At 36.6% G+C, this 20,415-nt stretch overlaps 1 protein-coding gene across 1 annotated transcript in view; it reads right to left on the reverse strand.

Moving 5' to 3' along the window:
* CCDC102B (coiled-coil domain containing 102B) overlaps positions 1-20,415 on the reverse strand; it is a gene marked incomplete at its 3' end in the record, with an annotated part of 148,683 nt that overhangs the window by 119,465 nt on the left and 8,803 nt on the right. The window contains exons 2-4 of the mRNA XM_082277488.1: positions 9,824-10,444; positions 7,826-8,034; positions 2,551-2,659 (exon numbers count right to left, since the gene is read on the reverse strand). Coding sequence (XP_082133614.1) covers positions 2,551-2,659; positions 7,826-8,034; positions 9,824-10,432 — 927 coding nt within the window. The 5' untranslated portion in view covers positions 10,433-10,444. The remainder of the gene's footprint in view (positions 1-2,550; positions 2,660-7,825; positions 8,035-9,823; positions 10,445-20,415) is intronic.

A 20,415-nucleotide genomic window follows, 5' to 3' on the forward strand; every position in this document is an offset into this window, starting at 1 on the left:
TTGAGTTTATTTCCTAACACAAATCCTACATAATAGGGCAATGTTCTTAAATTACTCTTTGAAGGCTGATCTTCTGTGTAAAAGCACATTGCTTTCTGGCATCAGAACGCCACCAAGAGTGCCCTGCTGTGCTAAATCGGTCTTCTGACACATCTACCTGTTCTTCTGAGTATTAAGACAAACCTTGGTTGTACTCCAAGGCCTGACAGCTTTGTTTGACTCCTTTGTTTACCTGTCAGAGTTGCCTCCCATGGGATCCTTCCCAGCAGTACCTTGACTGAGCCAATATCCTGCTCTCCTTAGGTTCAGGGTCTGTACTCTGCTGTTTGTCCTTCTTCTTTCAGGACTAACAACACTGCTATATCAAAGTTACCACAGATGAGGAAATTATTCATCATCACATCCCCAACTAGTTTCCTTCATATTAGTCAAAAGCAGATCCAGCTACGCATTACCACTTGTTGGCCCTTTGAATATCTTCAGCAAGAATTTATTCCTGAAACCCCACTGAAATCTCTTTGATTGCATCAGCTGTTATACCTTTCTAGCAGCTGTAGAGTCACCCACGAGAACAGGGGTTTACAACTCAGACATCTGCGTTCTTTAAACGCTTTGTTTCATTATCATGTGGTCTGTAACAAATTCCTACCACAATGACACGCTTATTGGCCTCTCATCTGATCCTGAGTTACAAGTTTGATTACCCCCCATCCTACTGGAGACCTCAAAAGATCTGAGGCAACTTCCATCCCCTCAGCCCTTCCTTGCTCGTGTTTCTGGAAGTCATTCACAGTGATCCAGTTGCATGAACTTGGCATGGTATTTGAATTTTTCCAACAATACTGTAGTTCTGTAACCACATAGAGCTCTAATTCTCCCTGCTTGTTTCCCAGGATGTGTGCATTTCTTTACCAACACTCGAGATGGTGTCCCTTTACATTGCTTAATCATTCCTGAACTCTTTCTTGCTCCTATCAACCTGTGCCCTGAGCTTTCCAGCTGACCACCACTTTATTTCACTGTGGTCTGTAATCTCTCATTGCCTCCTTTCTTAGTTCAAAGCTCTCCTCATTACATTACCCAGCTGGTAGGATCAAGGGGACAAGACCCAGGTCCCCATGGTCTCAACCCCAGAGCTATGTGATCCTTCCAAACATGTCCCTAGCTGGTGTCCATGGGGATGAGTAGTAGTGTAGTAGGCCTTGGCAATTTCTCTGTAATGTTCTAGATCCTGGCCCACAGCAAGCCACGCTCAAAAAAGCAAGTGAGGAACACAGGGGTTTCTATCCCCACAGGACAAGCCTCCTACTACTGCCACTCACTGCTTCCTCCTGATGTTAATGCATGGTTTGGGTTAAAGCTGGCTCTGATGCCTCTCAAGTCATGGCTTTCTTCTCTTACTTCACTACCAGGTCTTTGAACCTTTTGAACTGCAGATCTGGAAAAAGAGCCATCCTCCAGTTGCTGGAGAACATATCTTTCCAGCCTTCCTACTGTGGGACTCTATTCACTGTGAACTCACAGTCTCTGACTGCCCCTCCCATGTGGTTCAGACTTTCTTACCTCTGGATCCCTGTGCAGATCCTGTTAATCTTCTCTTTGCCTTCTCTGATCCTGCCCAGCCTTACTTCCTCGTCCAGGTCAATGGGGACAACACATTTTTTCAGCCAATCTCTACTCGTCTTGCAGGCAGAGACACTCTGTCCTATTGTTCCAGCCTCACAGGAAGGTATCAGGCACTGCCTGCAGCCCAAGGTCTGGGCACCTGCACCCTCCCTCAGCAGCTCAAAGCTGAGGTCTCTGCTATGCCAGCAGCAGCACTCCCAGCTGGTGGCGAGGGCCGTGTTCCAGGCTGTGCTGCTACAGCTGCTGCTCTGTCTTGTGCTTCCATCAGCATCTTCCCAGCCCCCTCCCACAGGCAAACTGCTGGACAAGCCATGATTCCCCACAGACACAGGACATGTGCTGGGCCTGCCAGGTGCACCTGAACCAGTGGCTCTCCTTAAACCAGGAGTTGCCTTTCTTGGCTACAGCCTAGATATCGGGGGTCCTCGCCACCTCTGGGATCTTGCTAGGTTGATACCCCCACCATGCCCACTTGGTAACACCCCAGGATCTTTAGTGTGGCAGGGCTTGCCCGAACAACCCCTTGTCCCACATGGGCCCCTTCTCCCTGAACACAAGCTCCACTGGACCCTGATCACAGATTGCTGTACATCAGAGCGACCAGCCTCACCACACATGAGGATGGGACACCAGAACCTGCCTCCCCTCTGGCCAGTCCTTTTCTGGAAGCCTGTGGAGCCACCCCAGTGCCACTCCCACAGCTCCCCAGTGCCAGTGCTGCCATGGCAGCATCCAGGGCTGGGCTTCTCCACACGCCCTCATCAGGTCCCTCCCATCAGGCTACACAGAATAATAGCTGATAACTGGTGGGTTTATCACATTCATAAACCCTGGCCACAATTTTACTCTTAGTTACAAGACAGGAAATCAGAGGTCTAAATTTTCGTTCTTACTCTGTGTGATAACTATGTACTGCTAACTTACCTGTTTCAGGCTTTCCAGCTTGGTTTGTCTCAGTTCTTCATATTTCCATTTCCAAAGAAATAACTCATTTTCCATCTTTTCCATTTCTTTCTCCAGAAATACATTCATTCTGAAAAAGTATGAAAATTTATCATTGCACAATTTTGAAGCTGACAGATGACAAATTACTTTGAATTTCCTTCTCATAGCTTGAGTTGTATTTTTCTGCCTTTGTCAAAGGTATATCTTGACTTTATTAAAAACCTCTAATATCATTGCATAATTATTCCAAAAAGATTTACCAAAAATAATAGCTAAAGAGAAAACAAAAATCCAGTAGTACAGAATTATAACTTTAAATGAAATAAAATTTGGGGATAAACTGAAGAAAAGTTGACTTCAGTTAGTGGTTCAGGTCACCTAATTTATCACAAGTTAGTGAAGATTCTCAAAGAAAAGGTATTACATCACTTGTATTTGGTATAAACAGAAGATTAAACAAACATAGGCAGGGGAAAATATACACTATAAAGACAGTACAGAAACCAAAGATGATTGGTGTTAAATGTTAAAAACATTATTAAAATATGTATATTTCATGTTTCAAAAAATAATTCCTCCTGAAAGAAAATGTGAGAAGAATTTTAGGAAAATGTATTATTTAGTTCAGAAGTACTATGCCTGTAAAATAAGAAAAATATGAAACAGTCGACAAGAAAATTCTAATACTGTCAATTAAAGAAACTATTTTGTGCCACTGTAGTTATCTTCTATTCTAACGGAGGCCAATGGAATTTTTCAATCTTTTTATTACAGATGTTATTGCCAGGCTTACTAGAACTATATTTTGAGGGTATTTGATTTAAAATTCATCTATTAAAGCAAAGTGAATTGATGGAATTTGTCTGGGGCATTTCTATTCAGCAGACTGCAGACTTGCACAGAGATAGCAAGAGTTCCCACTGACTGGACTGGCTCAGGTCTGGGAAGCAATGTCAGCTACATTAATGAAGCATTCCACTTTAGTGAAATATCTTCTTCTTCCTTCTTTTATAACTAAACCTAGTGCTCTTGAATCAGGGATCTCCTTTTTCTGCCTAGATTTAGCATATAGCACAGCTTATCTTAGCAAACACCTAGAGCTCCCATAACATTACAGTAATAGAATAAACATCATTACTTACAAAGCAAAGTGGAGAAAGATTTATTTCATGCATTTCAACTCAACAGTTTTTCTTCTAAAATAATGGGATATCTCACTGGAATGATATCACGACTTCATTGGATAACTAAGAGAATTGTTAAGTGGGACATTTAATACAGTAGAAAGTCTGAAAGATGACATTCTAATACTTTGAATAATAGCCTATTGACTGTACTGAATGCAGTGAAAGTCCTCAGAAATGGTCTAATCTGAAAAGTAAAAGAGGAATGGTCAGTATGTAGTGCTTATTTAGAAGACAGTAGTTTTGTTTTATGTTACAGTACTTCTTAAATGAGACAAGTGGCACTGAACCGTGCCATAAATCAAGTCCCTCTGGATGGGAGAGAATTTGCTGAAAGTCCTTGCAAGGAGTTTCAAAGATAAACCGGGACTTTTCCTTTAGTTTCAATGCTTCCAGATAGTTGTTTATTAAGTCTTATCAGAGGAACAGAGCCACTAGCGTGACCCAGGTACAGCATAGAGCACAGAAAAGCAGGAGTGAGGCCTCTCTATCAAGATTTACACTGCCTTTTAAAAATATTTTAACCAATAGTTACTAAAAATGTACATTATTTTTACTTTCTTATCAATTATTCAGTAACACGGACAGGAACTGCAGAATTTTCTATCCAATCAATCCAAACCACTTTTACTGCAGCATATGGAGTAGTAGAAGAAGGAGAAGAAGGTCTAGAGAACAACAACAATCCTCCATTTTGATATTTTTTATTCTTATCTATTTACTACAAAGAGAAGCCCAAAACCTCTAAATTTTCCACCCTGCGACAGTCTTACATAGTAGTCTATCACCTAATTCACAACACTGTATTTTCTAGTTCTTGTTTGACTGTTGGTAATTTTTTCCAAGGCTTGAGGCTAAAACAGTGTTGTTCAGGGGGGTAAGAGCCCTTAAAAACAGGCAGAGAAATATTCTCGGCACTCTGGGTTCCTACAGACAAGGTGCCTCTGGTACTATTAAATGAGATGATCTGATTATATAAAGATTACTATTTAAAGAAAACAAAGAGTGAGAGAAAGAATGTAGCAGCTTATTACTAGGTAAAAGAATCAAGTTCAGAGCATTTTTAGTGGATCTTGTAATGAGACATTTTAACTCATTATCTAATTAAATTGCATAATTACACAGAATGGTTGAGGTTGAGAGGGACCTCTAGAGGTCATCTGGTGCAAACCGCCTGCTGAAACAGGGTTGCCTAGAACTGGTTGCTCAGGACCATCTCCAGATGGCTTTTGATTGTCTCCAAGGCTACAGACCCAGCAACCTTTCTGGGAAACTGGTGCCAGTGTTCAGTGATCCTCACAGAAAAAAAAAAAAAAGGATTTCTTGTTGTTCAGCAGAGCCTTCTGTATCTGTTGTCTATGTCTGCCCAGCCAGCCTTAAGCAGCTCCTCTTTGATATTATCAACTAGCAGTGGGCTAGTTTGTGGGCTTTTGGTTTTAGATGAAATAAACACTTTAAAGTTCAAAACAGAACAAATTACAACCTTAAAACTAGAAGACATTTAGATGAGAACACTGAGCCAAAAGATGACAAAAGACAGCTATTTTAAGCAAATGATTATGTAAAATGCTGAGCAACTCACAAGGTTTGTAATTTCTACTCATGTCAATGGGACCTCAAATGTGTAATTGATATGAGCCATTAGTACCTAGTAGAGGATGTTGGTGTGTGATTTTACATTGCAAACCCAAACCTGATATTTTTTGAAAGTCAAAACAAAAACTTTCATCTCTTTTTCTATTTTTTTTAGACCTTCTTTCTTTTCGCTCTCTGCAAAGCCTGATCTGTGTGCATGAGGCTATGTCAACATTACTGAAGATAGCTCTAAGCAGCATGCAATAAGCAGAAATCCTCTCCGGGTGAAGAAGCAAAACATCTTATGGAGACATTAGTTAGGAAACTAAGTAGGTTACTGTTTGGTAACTTAGTCAGGGGCAAGTCCAAACACTGGATTTGCATAAGCTTACTTGACTCCAGTAAAAATGCAGTCAGAGTTCAGAGTGCTGCATGCAAACCAGAAAACTGCTGAGAAGTCCTCTGCTGTATGAATAAGATCATACTGACTGCCAAAGTAACCTTTGGCCTTTGGGTTCAAGCTGTCTATGATCTGTTTGCTTTTGATGCAGCACAGCTGTGTGTCCTTGGCTCAAGTTCACTGAGAAAATTGCTAAGTTGTGAGAAAGAAGCTGTGAGAAAGTACTTAAGCTAGAGCCACACGAGATAAGGGAAGTAAAAATGCAAACAGGGGTGAGATTGTTGAGATAGTTATTACTAGCAGCTCCAGAATCCAGGAGCAAAAATACTGACATGAGCAAGAATAAAACCTAAGAGGGAAAACTATAAATCTGAAGATGGAAATTTGGCAAAATCAGCCAGTTCCACTGAGGCGTGGAGGCCAACCCTTTCTGAGCTAGCAGGTGACAGCCTGCCCAACAAAGATTCATCAGATATCTCAAGAAACTGGTGACTATGATAATACCTATCCTAGTAATATTATTCCTAGCTATTTGCTGTGTCTATTGCCAAATATAGTTGCTTCATGCTTAGAAGTTGCATATATTCTGCTTATGTAACATCTCTGCATGCAGGAAATATTGCCCTCCTGGAGAGGGAGTTGTTACACCAATCCCTGCTGTTATGTGGAAATCACTGCTCTGTGAGCATTTGCTGCCTGAGGTTGGCATTGTCACACATTGCATGTTATAGATGTGCCCCAACTCTTACCGTGTGCCAATAAGTTTATTGCCTTATACCACAGTCAGTATATGTCTAGGCATAAATGGCAAAATCTGTCTCTCTGAAATACAGCTACAAATTGGTTAGAGAGGCATGTGAACAACCAAAACCTATTAAAGTTTTTGCCTGAGAAGTGACTAAAAATGTGTTGAAAAATCACCCATTTTCTAAAATAAAATTATTATATATGCATGTATACTGTGATTGCTGTTGAAAGATGAAGTACCTAGGCCCCTAAACATTTCAACCCCAGGAAAATGGATATATGAGGCATCAGTCTCCTAACTCACATATATGTTTGCTTCCACAGAAAAACGAAATACTTTTTAAGGAGAGAGAGCATGGTCATCCTCTGCTGTGTGATTCAACTAGAGAATTACTGCATGCCTTTTACAGCTATCTAATCCAGATAACAAAACACATTAAATGTTAGTTAGGAATTGAAAGGATTTTTTGCCTCAGACTTGTACTATCTACAGGACAGTTATGAACTAAACTGACAGGCAGGAAGTGTGAAATAAACTGACTGAAGTAAATACTCCAACACAGTTTACCATTACAGACTCTCTGAACCGAAAGTGTTGAATATATTTTCAATAGACAGGGAATTTTCTTCCCTTTATTTTTCTAATTAACTTCAACTGATTTTGAAGTTACAGGCGCATAATACCTAAAGTCTGCTACTACATCATCATGCATCACATGCTGCATGTTTCCTTGAAAAACCTTTCTGGTGAGATTCAAACTTTCTCAATATTGACCATTTATACAATATAAGACTCTTTTAGGCCACCAAAATGTACATTTAGTATTTATGTGAGACAAATCTGATATGCTACATAAGTGTACAATAAATGTGTTACCCTCTCTGTTATCTATCTCTGTTAACCCAGACTTTTCTAGAAGTGAAGAGGTTAAGATTAACAGCATTTTTCAGCTGATTCATATATTTTGAAGTCAAAAACAGCCTTTGTCATTCTGCAGTTGGACTCTTTCAAAGTCTGCTGGTAGAGTACATGAAAATTTGTTGTCATGCTAAAAGCACTCCAATAACTGGGTATAACACACCTGAGGTATCACTGCATTGATACCAAATTGCTAATAAGTATATATCTGTATGGAACACCTCTTATTTAAATGACAGACAAGGCAAAGAAAACTATAAACACACTATGCTGAATTCTCTCTATAAATTCTTATTAAAGCCTTGCAAATAGCAATGAATAAAGCTTAGAACATATGATCTATAAATGCAAACATCACCATATCTATTTTAGAAGCTGTTTTAAACTCCTTGCTGAGAATTCCATGAGTAGGATACATTTTGCACTTACTCTCTTTCCTTCTGTAAGATTTTCTTCATCTCAGCCAAATGCAAATTCAAGACTGATACATGTATTAAATCATTATCTGTTGTCTTAGCTGTAGTACCCAAACTTGTTTTAGGTTCCTCCAAATAGGTGCTGGGAAGTCCATTGGAGAAGAAATCAGGAAACTTTTGGGTGAATTTTTTATTGTCATTGCTTTGGTCTTTGTTTATATCCTGAGGAAAAAAAAAATGAAGAAAACACCTGAGAAAAACATAAATGAAGGAAAAAGTATAACAGAGTTCCTGCAGGGCCAAGGCTCTTCTATACATTTAAGGAACATAGGAGAAAAAAAGGAAATAGGTAACATCGTATACAGTTGGACTGTATATGGGTAGAAGGTGCAAAAAAGTCACTATTTGAATCAATGTAATTTTGTGATATGTCACACCTGACAGATGACAAGCTTCGTATCCAAAATATTTCTAATGTGTCTTCACTAAGGAAATATATTCCATTTATCTTTTGTTGGCTGTAACTGTGGTGAAGACAGAATCCTGGAACAAATAAAACCAGGAATGCAATTTATCCATACAAATAATGTGTTGAGAAACTCTACATTATGAAGTCCTAAACTTTTTATGCAAAGTGTGTTGAAGCACGTGATGGGCTTATACAAGTTTTTCATAAAGAACAAAGATATTTATTTTGAAGATACATGTTTTGAGTACAAAACATAAACAAAAATAATATCAATTATGAAAAAATAGTTAAAACTAAAATACACATTTTTGAGGAAGACTGAATGTCTCTTATAAACAAGTTTCCTTTAGAAATGTATTTGCTTTACCACATCTGAGGAATTTTGTTTAAAAGCTAATCTCATTTTAGCAGTTTACCAACAGTCCTCTTTCACATCACTCTGTTCTTTTGAGTTTTTAGAGGAATGCCTAAAATTTACATCAGAAAATATGAGAAACCACTGAAAAGATAAAAACGTTTCCCATCCACATATAAAGTTTCAGTTTTCAAGTAGAAAATATTTTATACTAAGGAGAAATAGTTAAAGTATGTTTTGTGGTATTTCCTTCCAATGGCACATTTGTCTGCCTTTAAATATGGAAGGTATGGTTCTTTTGGCAAAATTTATTCCCACTACTAACACTACATTTTTTTTTTCCAGATTTCACAGGAATGTAATATCATTAACATGCATTACAGAGTAAAATTTCCAAACAGAATACATTCAGATTTAAGATCTTGGCAATTCCCCTTGAATTGAAGTAAAAAATTTCCTACTTTTACAATGCGGGGAAAAACATTTTCCTGCAATGTATGAAAAAATTACCTATATCTACACTGACTGCCATCTATCAGACAACAAATACAGTTGTCACATGGTGCTGTCTATGAAGACTATACAGTGCATTCCAAGGCACAGAATTAAAAGTGAACAAATACTTCCATTTTTGATCAATGTAACTGGATCTTTTATATAGAACTAGGAGCTGTTTAAACAATGCTGCTACTCTATTGTTTAATTCTGTCATGACTTAATTGCTCTCCTTATCAAACAAAATGTCTTGCAAATTTGCAAAAGAATTTGCCCCACCTCTTCCCACGTTTTTGAAGTTCAGGGAGAATTAAATGAGTTTATTTTAGAAGCCAAGAACCTAATCTGCTTTTTTGGAGGGGAAAAAAAATGTAAGTATACAAAACATGGTTAATTCAGATAAGATAGGTAATCTGTTACCATAAAATATGAGAGAATCAAAACAACACTGTAAATTTTTTTATAGAAAAGTCTGCCTCTGTTACTTAAATGTCTAGTAATAGAGCAAGGGTATGAATTGTTTTCTGTATTTTTCTGTATTAGGAATATTTAGGTGGGTGGGGGATATAAAAGGGTTTTCTAGCAGATCAGGCAGCATTTTGGTCAAAATGCTTGAAAAATCCTATTTCTACATACATATCCACACTTTGCCACTTCTTCATGATCCAGAAAAAAGATAACCCATTCTTTACCTTCTTTGTGTCTTCTGCCCCAGAAATTTTGGTGATTTTGTTAAGGTCTTTCAGAGGTTCTGGTTCCAGAAAAGCTAACATGTTTTGGTCTTTTTTAATATAAGATATTTCTGCACAACTGTATTCTGTTTTCCAAGCAGTTCCATTTTCTAAATTTTCCTTCTCACTTACTAAATCCTGATTTATTTTTTTAAGCACACTTAGCTCTTTTATGACAGTGTCTAATTTGAGTCTCAATTCTCTTGCTTCTTCTCGTGCTTTATTTCTTTCTGCTCTAACTTTGCTCCATTTCTCCCTCCAATTAGCGGTGCAGTCTGACCACCAGCGCATGGTCTTCTCCATTTGGGCAGCTCTGGCTTTGACTTCTTCCAGTTCCTGAATTTTTACTGCTTCAAAAATTTCCCAATCACTGCTGCAATTTGTATGCATACGTGCATAATGAGGGGAGTATGGGTAGAAACTTTGAGATGGAAGATTTGAATCATGCAGATGGTCAACTGGTTGCCAACATCTATCTAATTTATCAGGTTGTGTTGGTTGGGTCCCAAAAACCTCTATCTCTTCCATTTGTTTCTGAATGGAGTCTAAATTCATGTTTTGATTCATCATCTAATTTCACTCCTAAAAAAAAAAAAAAAAGACAGAAAATAATTTAGATTTAATTAATAATATTATATGGATAAGCTCCAACAGTCAGGTTTTTTACTGCTGTGAGTTAATGATGCTGTTCATGTTTTAGAATTGTGCTTTATCAACAAGAAATAGTTATTCAAATATCTTTTATTTAATGTGTTTTTACTACAGCATAAACAGACAAACCTATTACTTGGCTAGGATTTGCTTGCAAAGGAAGAGTCATTAAACAATCATAGTGCTCTCAAAAATGTTTGAGTCTAAAGAAAACAGACAAAAGCTTTCTTCCTTCAAGACAAGATTAAATTGAATCAATATATATTTTAAATATCCAGTAAGAGGAAGTTATTTGTCTAGAACTACAATCACAAATCACTTGCCTCCTTTCCTAAACTGTGGAATTTCACACTAGGCAAAACTCACCTTATAATTTGCGTAGCTAAGAAAAAAATTATCAAAACCCTTGTGACCTTTGGATTTTCTTTGTTTCATGAGAAAAATCAAGCATTTTTATAAGGGTCTTTATTTTGCTGTCTTCATTCCAGAAGATTTCCAGGTAATATATTCTTACATTATTTTTGAAAGTGTAGCGCTATTCTACTGTATTGTACAGCCTACCTCACAGCGATATGACTCAGCTAGTAAATCTTGTTGCATTCTTTTTCATTATTTATCTTTTCATAATTTATTACTTATTTGGCCCAGAAGAAAAACGGTTTCTCAGAAATTGCTTTCCTATCCCAGTGCTGAGAAAATGCTGATGTGGACAGTCTGTAGAGACTAGCCACTTATTCCTCCTTGTTTTTTTCCTCTTGGTTATGCTAAAAACAAACCAGACCAGCCAACCAACCAAACTACAAACAAACCAACTTAAAAATCTTGCTATTTCAATAGGAGATTAAGTGGTTTGAAATAAAAAAGAAATTGCTTTTATATTGCAATATCCATTTGTAAAAAAACATGTTTATATGTTACAGCAATTAGTGCTAACACCTGCATTTGAAATGCAAAAGGCCAATGCTGCAAACAAAAGACTGAAGAGTTGATAGTTTTGGCATTATGATTCAGTTATGTCTCATTTCAACTGAATAGAAGTTTCTGCAGGCTTTGTTCCAGTTTTCCAGCTCTTTTCAAATTTTCCATGATTTTCAGGACATTTATTTGCCATTTGTTAGAAGCTTATGGAGAACTGTTGTTGTGGAGTATGGATATGAGAGGAGGAAAAGGACAATGAAGGACTCCCAGTTCCCTTCATGATCACTGTCTGGTGTAGTACCATCGAGCCCCACAACAACACCACACAGATGTAGCAGATCTGCTGCCAAAACTTCATCAAGGTTGAGTCTTTCTTGTTCCTTGACCTACTTCCAGCAATTTAATTTGAATAAGCCTTATCCAAAATACAAAGATGGTGCCAACCACAAACTTGCATGAGGCCCAGTAGAGCCAAAGTAACTAAATATTAAACTTCTTCAGTCAGTTGTTAATTTAACATCTGGCTTGTGATAATGCCTTGTTTCCTAAAGCTTTAATTAAAAAATGAACCAAACAAAACCACAGTAAATTTTAAATGCATAATAATGTAAATAAAACATACTACGTAATGTAATAAATATATAATGAAATAGTTGAAACTTTTGGATTTTTAAATAGTACAATAACTTTTTCTTACATTTTTTTTTGTGTCTGTCCCAAACTAGTAGATATCTACTGAAAAGCTTATTACACTTTTCATAATCAGTAGGTTTTTGCTAGCATCTTTGCATATTCGTTAAAAGAAGGGAGAACATGGGGAATGCACAGTTTACAAATCTTAAAAGATGGAGAAATAAGAATGGCAATATTTTTCTTTGACTGAAAATTTGAAAGACCTGAAAGATATTCATGAATCAGAATAGCCTTCTGCTGATGTTTCATTACAGGTTACAGGTTTGAGGTGACTTTGTCATTTGAAATTCAGTAATATTCCCAAAAATGGAGAAATGTTAAGCTCACAGATAACAGGACACTGAAAAAAGAGTCATTGGTCATGAATTCTTGCTCCCCTCCACTGTGATGGCTCAAGTGTTGAAGTGAGACTGGGACACAGAGTCAGATCAAACTTACTGCTGTAATAATTGAAGTAGGCTTGATCAGTAAGCTAGTGGTCTCTTAGCCTTCTAATAATTTTACGAGAGGCTGAACTTTGCCTGCACTTTTCAGCATGGATAGATGATCCCAACTCTGTACCTAAAATTCAAAAAAATTAAGAATTCAAATAAGTCGATCTTCCTCCAGAAAATAGAAGAGCTGGCTCACTCCAAAGTGGTAAGAAAAATGAGGTGTTTCTATTTGTATTGATTTCCCTATGCGCTTTTCAGAAAATCTAATTAAAATATGTTGTTTAGATATCTCCTTTAAGATTGCAAGAGGTAGAATAATATCATTTTTTCATTAAAAGAGACAGATCTCAACACAATACATTTCAGCGGCTGGCTGACTCAGGATAAAAACAAAAAAATAATAGAAATATTTGTTGGATATGTGAAACAGGTAAGGAATTCTATTACAAGTATGAATTATGAAAATTTGTGTTTGTATCTATTTTTAGAGAAGTAGACTAAAATATTAGTTGGAAAGGAAGCAAAGATTAAAAAAATTAGAAAAATGTGTTGATTATTGTAAAAGCTCGGAAACTTTGAAAAATCTCACCATGCCAAAGGGATGATTAGGATGGACTTCTTTTATCTTATTTATAGTTCATATCAATCTACTCTTTCATGTTCTCAAAAATACTGCACTGATGAAATAATAATAAAAACAAGTCTAACAGTCCAACTGAAGACTTGTAGTACTGAATCTGCTGATACTGAATCTTTAATCATCCCTGTAGTTAAAGTGATACTTAAAAAAAAATTTCTGTTCTCTGGTAGATGACCACCTCATAGAAAACATCATAAATCTACACTGAACTCTGAAAACTCTCATCTATAAAATATCTATATATTTATATATGTTCCAGGGGGAATAATTTCTAACTTGTATGTTAAAGACAATTAAAGGAAGAAAGCTCCATTTTAATGTTCTTGGACACAGGTCTCTGAACATCAGAAATTTCACAAGTCTAAAACTGACAAAAAAATACTGTGTGCAGCTAGTTTAAAAGCTGTTAGCTTGAGTTGGCAGCAACAGAGTAGCCAGCACAGCATATGGAGCTCAGTGAGAATAATGACTTAATAAAAGATAATTCGATGGAAAGATAAAATAAATTAGAGAAATGGATGAAAGTGGGGGTTTTCTGATCAGTGAAGCCTTCTGATAGTTCCAGTTTTAACAACTGAGGGATAAGAAGGAACACAAAAATCCCTTTTAAAGTTGTTTTCTTAATGGAATAATTTAAAATAAGTATGAACAAATTTAGGAAGCAGCATTCATTGTGTCAGGTGAGCAGAGTGGGAACAATATGTGTGATGATAGAGTGAGAAAAGAGAGATAATATTCCTCAGGGGGAAAAAAAAGACACAGACATTTGGTGAACATGACAAGGAACATAGATCTCAATCATATTTCATTATATTGCAACCTTTCCTATTTATCTCATGATCCTAAACACCAGCAAGAAAGAGATCTTGATTTATTATTACCAGCTATTGTTTTAAGTAAACAGCAGTTTATTCACCCTTGGTGGCACAGCTAACAAAATCACCAGGAGAGAAAAGAATTATTGCACTTTCCTCATGTTAATACCTGCTCACTGAACTCGGCTTTTGCAGTCAGTTCAGTAGCTAGGGCAGTGCTTGAGGATACAATTTCAACATCATTTTACTGACTGAATGATTTAATCCTCAGTTACATGTCTCTTAATTATTAAGACCTCAGCCAAAAATTTTTAAGGCATTCTGTTTTACAGAGAATGTCTGCTTCAGATTAAGCCAGTTTATTTTCTTTTGTCTAATCTATAAATTGAATAGGATAAAATGAATCATAGAACTGTACATGTTCTTTTGTAAGTGCTACTGGAAAGTCAGAACTTTCCATGGTATTGCTGCAGTTCTCCAATGAACAAACCCTGACACAGAGAGAAGGCTTAAAGAAAATGGGCAGGGATGATGTGGTCATTATGGGAAGAATATAGGAAGTGATTTAATTCACTCCCTGAAAACTGGGCTGTTTACTAAGGGCTGCTAACTACAAAGCTATCAACTCAAGAAGAGGAGATCAAATTTTGTGTGTCTGTTCCTATTGTAAAGCTGGTTTTCATTAGTCACCCTTAGGGGTTCCACCCAGTGGCTAGATGAAAAAATTTTGCTCAGTAAATAATTGAAATGTATGGTGAAAAACATCACACTGGAAAGTGATTCATGACATAGCTCAGTCTAAAAACATATCCATAAAAATTTTACCTAATTACCAAAACCCTAAAAATCCTAGCAACAGAGAGCCAGGTGGCTGATCACTTGGTTAGAAAAAATATAGGACAAAACTCTGAGGCAGAACAAGTAGCTGTTTACAGGAGTGGCTTAGACACACAGGGATGTAGGATTTATTTCAACAGGCAATGAGAGAGGATAAAAAAGAGGAGTGGCAAAAATTCTGGTGAAACAAATTGTATATTTGTGTCATTTTTGTTAAACAAAGGTATAGCACATCACCAACATTCTACCAACTTCATGGAAAGTAAGTTAATCTGGGAAACTTCTCGTGTGTACTATGACAAACACCTGGAGGGGGGAAAGGAATCCTTACAGGAGCAGAAATAGTGGTACTCAGAATATATACCCTGCCTAAGTTATCACTGGTCTCACAACTGTTTTAAGCCAGTGGCTTCCTACATCTCCCTTACCCAGACAAATACAATCTTAGCATCGATAACATTTTAAGAAAAAGGTAGGACAAGCTTGGTTTGGTTCAAATATTGTGCATGGATTTTCCATCTACTGCATTAACCTCAAAATAATGGGACAGTAGATCAATGGAATAAACTACTAAACCAGCAACTACACAAGAATGCATCTATTAATACTCTATGCGTGGATTCTATCTGTGAGAACTTTTAAGTTGGCTACACAAGTGACAAACGCCCACAAGAAGAAACATAGATAAGGAATTCATATCAATAGCTGCTCCAAATCCTGTTCAAACAGAAGTAAAATCCTTCTGAAGTCCATAAAATGAGATTGCAGTTAAACATCCAACTCAGGAGTTATCTGTGTGCCTCCCCTTTTACAATGAAAAAGGGAACAAGTTAACAACAACTGAAGTTTGGATTATGTCCAAGACCTGAGTGTCTTCTCTTGCAGAAAATGTGACCCTACTGCATCATCATAGCAACAAATGATACTTGGAACATATACCCAGAACTTGTCCATAACAGATCCTGCATTTTTAACATTGCCCATGGAGCAACTCAGGTATTGCAGATCCATGATAATGCACCTGTAAAACTAGTTACAGAAGGATTACCATCTGCAACATCACAAGGACAAGTATTGACAGTGGGTGATAATGTTACATTAGCACTAAGATCTAAAGTTAACCTGAATTTACCATATGTAGTAACACTGGACATGAAGCTGTACGTGGTTGTGACAAAAACAGAGTGCAAGGGGTACTACAGGCATGTAAGGAAACTAATCATATGCTAGTGTCCCAGAATAATTACAGCATATGCACACAATGAGAAAACACATGGCAATTTTTTCATAAACACTCCTAATAATCACTGTGCAAATCAATGGACAAAATAAAGCTACCATTTGCTCATGGCTGTGTATCTTAAAAACCAATCCTACCTACTTCTTACTAAAAGTGCCCTTCACTTAATACAATTGCTTTACGTACTAGAGCCTATGATTATGGCTCCAAAATTAATGACAATGAATATACATTGAACATAATCAACATATACACTCCTGCATGGAATGAAACCACTACTGAGTATAGCAACTATCTCTACGATAGTGGCTACAAAGTAATTTGCCAATAGGACACAGAGGTTAAAGAGATATTATTCAAAATCTATTGGGTGAAATTGGTATATGAACTGAATTAATTCCATACTAAAATCCTAGCAAATAAATTTCTCGATATTACCAGACACTGAAGCTAGGATAACCAAAATGACTTCAAAAATTCTTAGAGGAAAAAAGAATAAAAATATGATAGTAATGAACACACAGCTGATCCTAAAGTCTGACATATGCTCAGAGCAGCCCCAACTTGAGTGTTTAGTGTGAAAGCAGCCTGTACATAGAACTCGGCAGGTAGGAAGAGATAAGAGCTGATATTACCTGCAGCCAACAACTCCTGCATCTTCAAGAAGCAACTACCTGGCAGTTTCTTCACGTGACGCTAACTCGTGGAAGTGCTACAGACCAAAGTTCTGGGCTGGAAAGTGTAAATGCCTAAGCTTAACTCCAGTGTTTTTGTAGCAGATTCAACAGCAGGGTGACTGATGAGGATTTTGCTTGTCAGTGTGGTATGGGGGACATTCACTCCTTGATAGAGGAGAAAGAATGAGCACTGGCATCAACAGCTTGGTAACTAGTTTGTTCATAGAGAAAATATGATTTAGAGAAATTGTAAATTAGAGAGCTTGTGAATTAGGGAAAAAATTATTAGTGAGTTCATGTGTTGGACTAGTCTGTTCAAAGACAATTCCACTATTGTTTGATGTCTTTATGTTTTGGCAGTGTTTTTTGAGGCAGAGGATTTATATTTTTTTATGTTGTTTTTTTTTTTTTATGAGGTCATAAGTTCATAAAATAAAGTTTAATTTACAAAGTCCACTGTGCTGTAAATTTGAGAGATCCAAACAGACCATGACATCATATGCAGATTATCATACCTCATGAAAATTAAAAGATAGTGCTTTCAAGACTTTTTAATGCACAGCCAAAGATGATTCTGTTTTTTTCTCCACATCTATAAAACAATATTAACAATATTAAACCATATGGTATATTTTTAAGCCATGTTGTTTTCAAACATTGTATTCCTTACATGTGTCATAACTAAAAATCAGCCAAAAAATGGCCTGAGGAAACAAGTACTGCAGATTGTTTATTTCCTATTAGGAGTTATGTGATATTTTTTTCCCTCCTATTTATACTTGTCTAGTTTCCTTTTAACATAAAAATATCAATACAGATCTAATTTATTTCCACAACCTGTTTTATTTCCTTCTCATGTCCAGTAACTAAAAACAGTTATGCTGTGAAAACTATAAAATATAAAGTTATGTTTTAAACTTCACAAAGAGAAGTGTATACAGGTTTGTCAGGTTTTGTTTTAGTGAGGTGGTGGTGTTGTGTTGTTTTGAGCTTTTTTGCCCAATTAGGAAATCTTAGAAGTGCCTGAAAAAGAATGGTTTCCTCAACACATCAATTTGGACAGTATGATGTCCTAAGTGTCTCTTTGAGATAAAATGAAATCACGGTGGCAATTCATTAATGTCCTGATACATAAGACTAAAATTATGCAACCTCATCTTCCTTCTCTAACATATCATCTGCCTGAATTTTTTAAGCGCAAGAGACAATGTCAGGCCTAAATCTTAACTTCCAAGTTCTATAATTTTTAAAGTTTCTAAAGGACACGATAAAAAGTCAAATGCTTTACCAAAAAAAGGATAGAACTGAAGGAAAATAAACCCAAAATGCTTAGCCTGTTTAAGAGGAAAGAGTAAAGAGAGAAGTACTGAGTAATCTTCTACATTTCTTATAGATCTAACCAAATTTATAATCTTGGGAACACAGAATATTACTATTTTCCTCATTATTTCTTTATGGTATGAACACCTTTGCCTTGAAAACAAAATAATAAATTTAATCTCGGAAGACACTAAAAAACTCCAGAGGCAGAAAATAAGTAGGACCAATGAAATTAAGCCTTTGATAGTAGAATCTATGCAAAACTGGAGTCAGATCCCGCTTCTGAGTTGATCAACTCTAGATGATGAGATGGAATAATATGACAGAGAGGGAAGGCAAAAGTAGAGACCCAAATTTCAACTTGGCCTTATATTAAAAAATCTATAAACAAAGTTTGCTACCTACCTATCAGGCCTTAAAAAGTTAAAAACTAGAAAATAACTTAAGGAAAATGGTAGTTCTGCTGAGAAAAATGCATTTTACCACCATACAAAGTATTGTGACAGACAAAGCATTTCTGAAGTACACCCAGAAAGTGCATTATTATATTAGTTGTCCATTTATAGCTAAATTCCCAGAAGAGATAAAGGATGAGCACAGTAAAGATAGTGACTGAAAGGCAATAAACCACAGGGAGAGAAGTACATGAAAGGAGAACTCAGAAATGGCTGGATCTTTTTTCTAGATTAGTCAGACTATCCAGAAACCAAAAGAAAATAAAGCATCACAATAATGCTGAAATAAGCATTTTAAACTGCAACAGGATTCTTGATATTCCCATATTCATTGTAAAAACCAAAATTCTGTGACTCCAGAGGAGGAATCCTTTCTATTATTAATAGTAGTTTGCTTCTTCTAAAAGTTTTAATAATTCACATGAAGACATGTAGGGTAAAATTGCAGATATGTATAATTTATATCTTCAAAAAAGAAACATGAAGTAGCCCTAAGTGGCCCTCAGGCTGGCCATGCCAGTCACATTGCCAGTTTGTCCTCATTCGCTATCCTTTTCCACAACGTATTTCAATCCTTTGAAATAAGATTTACAGCTCCACGTGTAAGTCATCCCACTCATTGTAGAGAAAATAAAACATCTAGTGTGACAGGAATTCTTGTGAAACAAAGGCATGCTATGTAGAAGTCCTAAATACGATGCTCTGAACAAGGGGGATGGATTAGATGACCTTGTCCCCACGAACATGCTTCTCTGAGTAGTGTGATTTCTGAGGAACTCTACAAGCCTGTTTCTCCCAGTTTTAACAATGTTGCCATGACATCCAGGAAATGAGACAAAATTAAGATCACAAATTGTGAATCTCAGAATATGCAACTTTTAGCCAAATGGGTCACAAAACACCATGTAAGTAGGGAAGAGTCACAAGAAATAAGCCCATTTTCTGACAACACTGAACTGCCTTAAAAGCAGCAGTTCTGCACTGTTGTCAGGAACCAGCTGTAAGGAACATGTGAAAAGAAGAAAGAAGGCTTTCTATCCCCCAAATCTATTCTGCCAACATGAACTGCAAATACGAGAACACTGTGTACAAAGGAAAGGAGTGAACAAGATAATCAAGCATTCCCAGATACTTCCCAGGCTGAAGGGCAGTTCTAAGCACAGGTGGAAACAATCCAGAAAAAATATGCCTATGACAGCAATAATTAGTGTCTTGCAGGAAACATTTATTTCTTAATGAAGTTTCACAACATTTAATATTTGGACTCATGGTTTTTTTTAAATGATTACTTATACCATGATTCATCTAACAATGAGGTATTATATATTCCTCTCAATGTGTGAATTGCTTCTGTAAAATATGGTGAAACTTTCTATGCCGATAGGAGAATTTGACCACAAGACTGGTAAAGCTGACAGAGGAAAAAGCTTTTAAGAGCTGAGTGGCTATTTCTTTCCACGGAATAAAAACACCCCTTAGTATAGTGAATTTGTTCTATTAAGTTACACTAAGAAAAAAAGTGCCAATAATTAAAAGCAGTAATATAGGACAAGAATTCTTTCACACCATATTTTACATTATTTTTGATGGCAGAGGGGTGTGGGGGAGTGGAGTGGTCTTCAAGCTTCTTGCTCAGAATGGAATGCTATAATTTTCTCTGAAAAAGGATGCACCAGAAAAAAAGGACCCAGTCCACTTTGCTGTGGTCCTAGGAACTGTTTTCCCTCTTTTCCTTTTACCATTTTCTCTCCATGTCTAAATACCCATTTTAAAGTAAAATCCTCTTCAGTGTTTCAATTGTTTTTTAAAACACATGCATGTAATATATCTTTTTTAATATTATACAGACTATATACATACTGTACATACTATA

This window comes from Coloeus monedula, assembly GCF_965178545.1.
Source record: "Coloeus monedula genome assembly, chromosome: 1".
Lineage (NCBI taxonomy): Eukaryota > Metazoa > Chordata > Aves > Passeriformes > Corvidae > Coloeus > Coloeus monedula.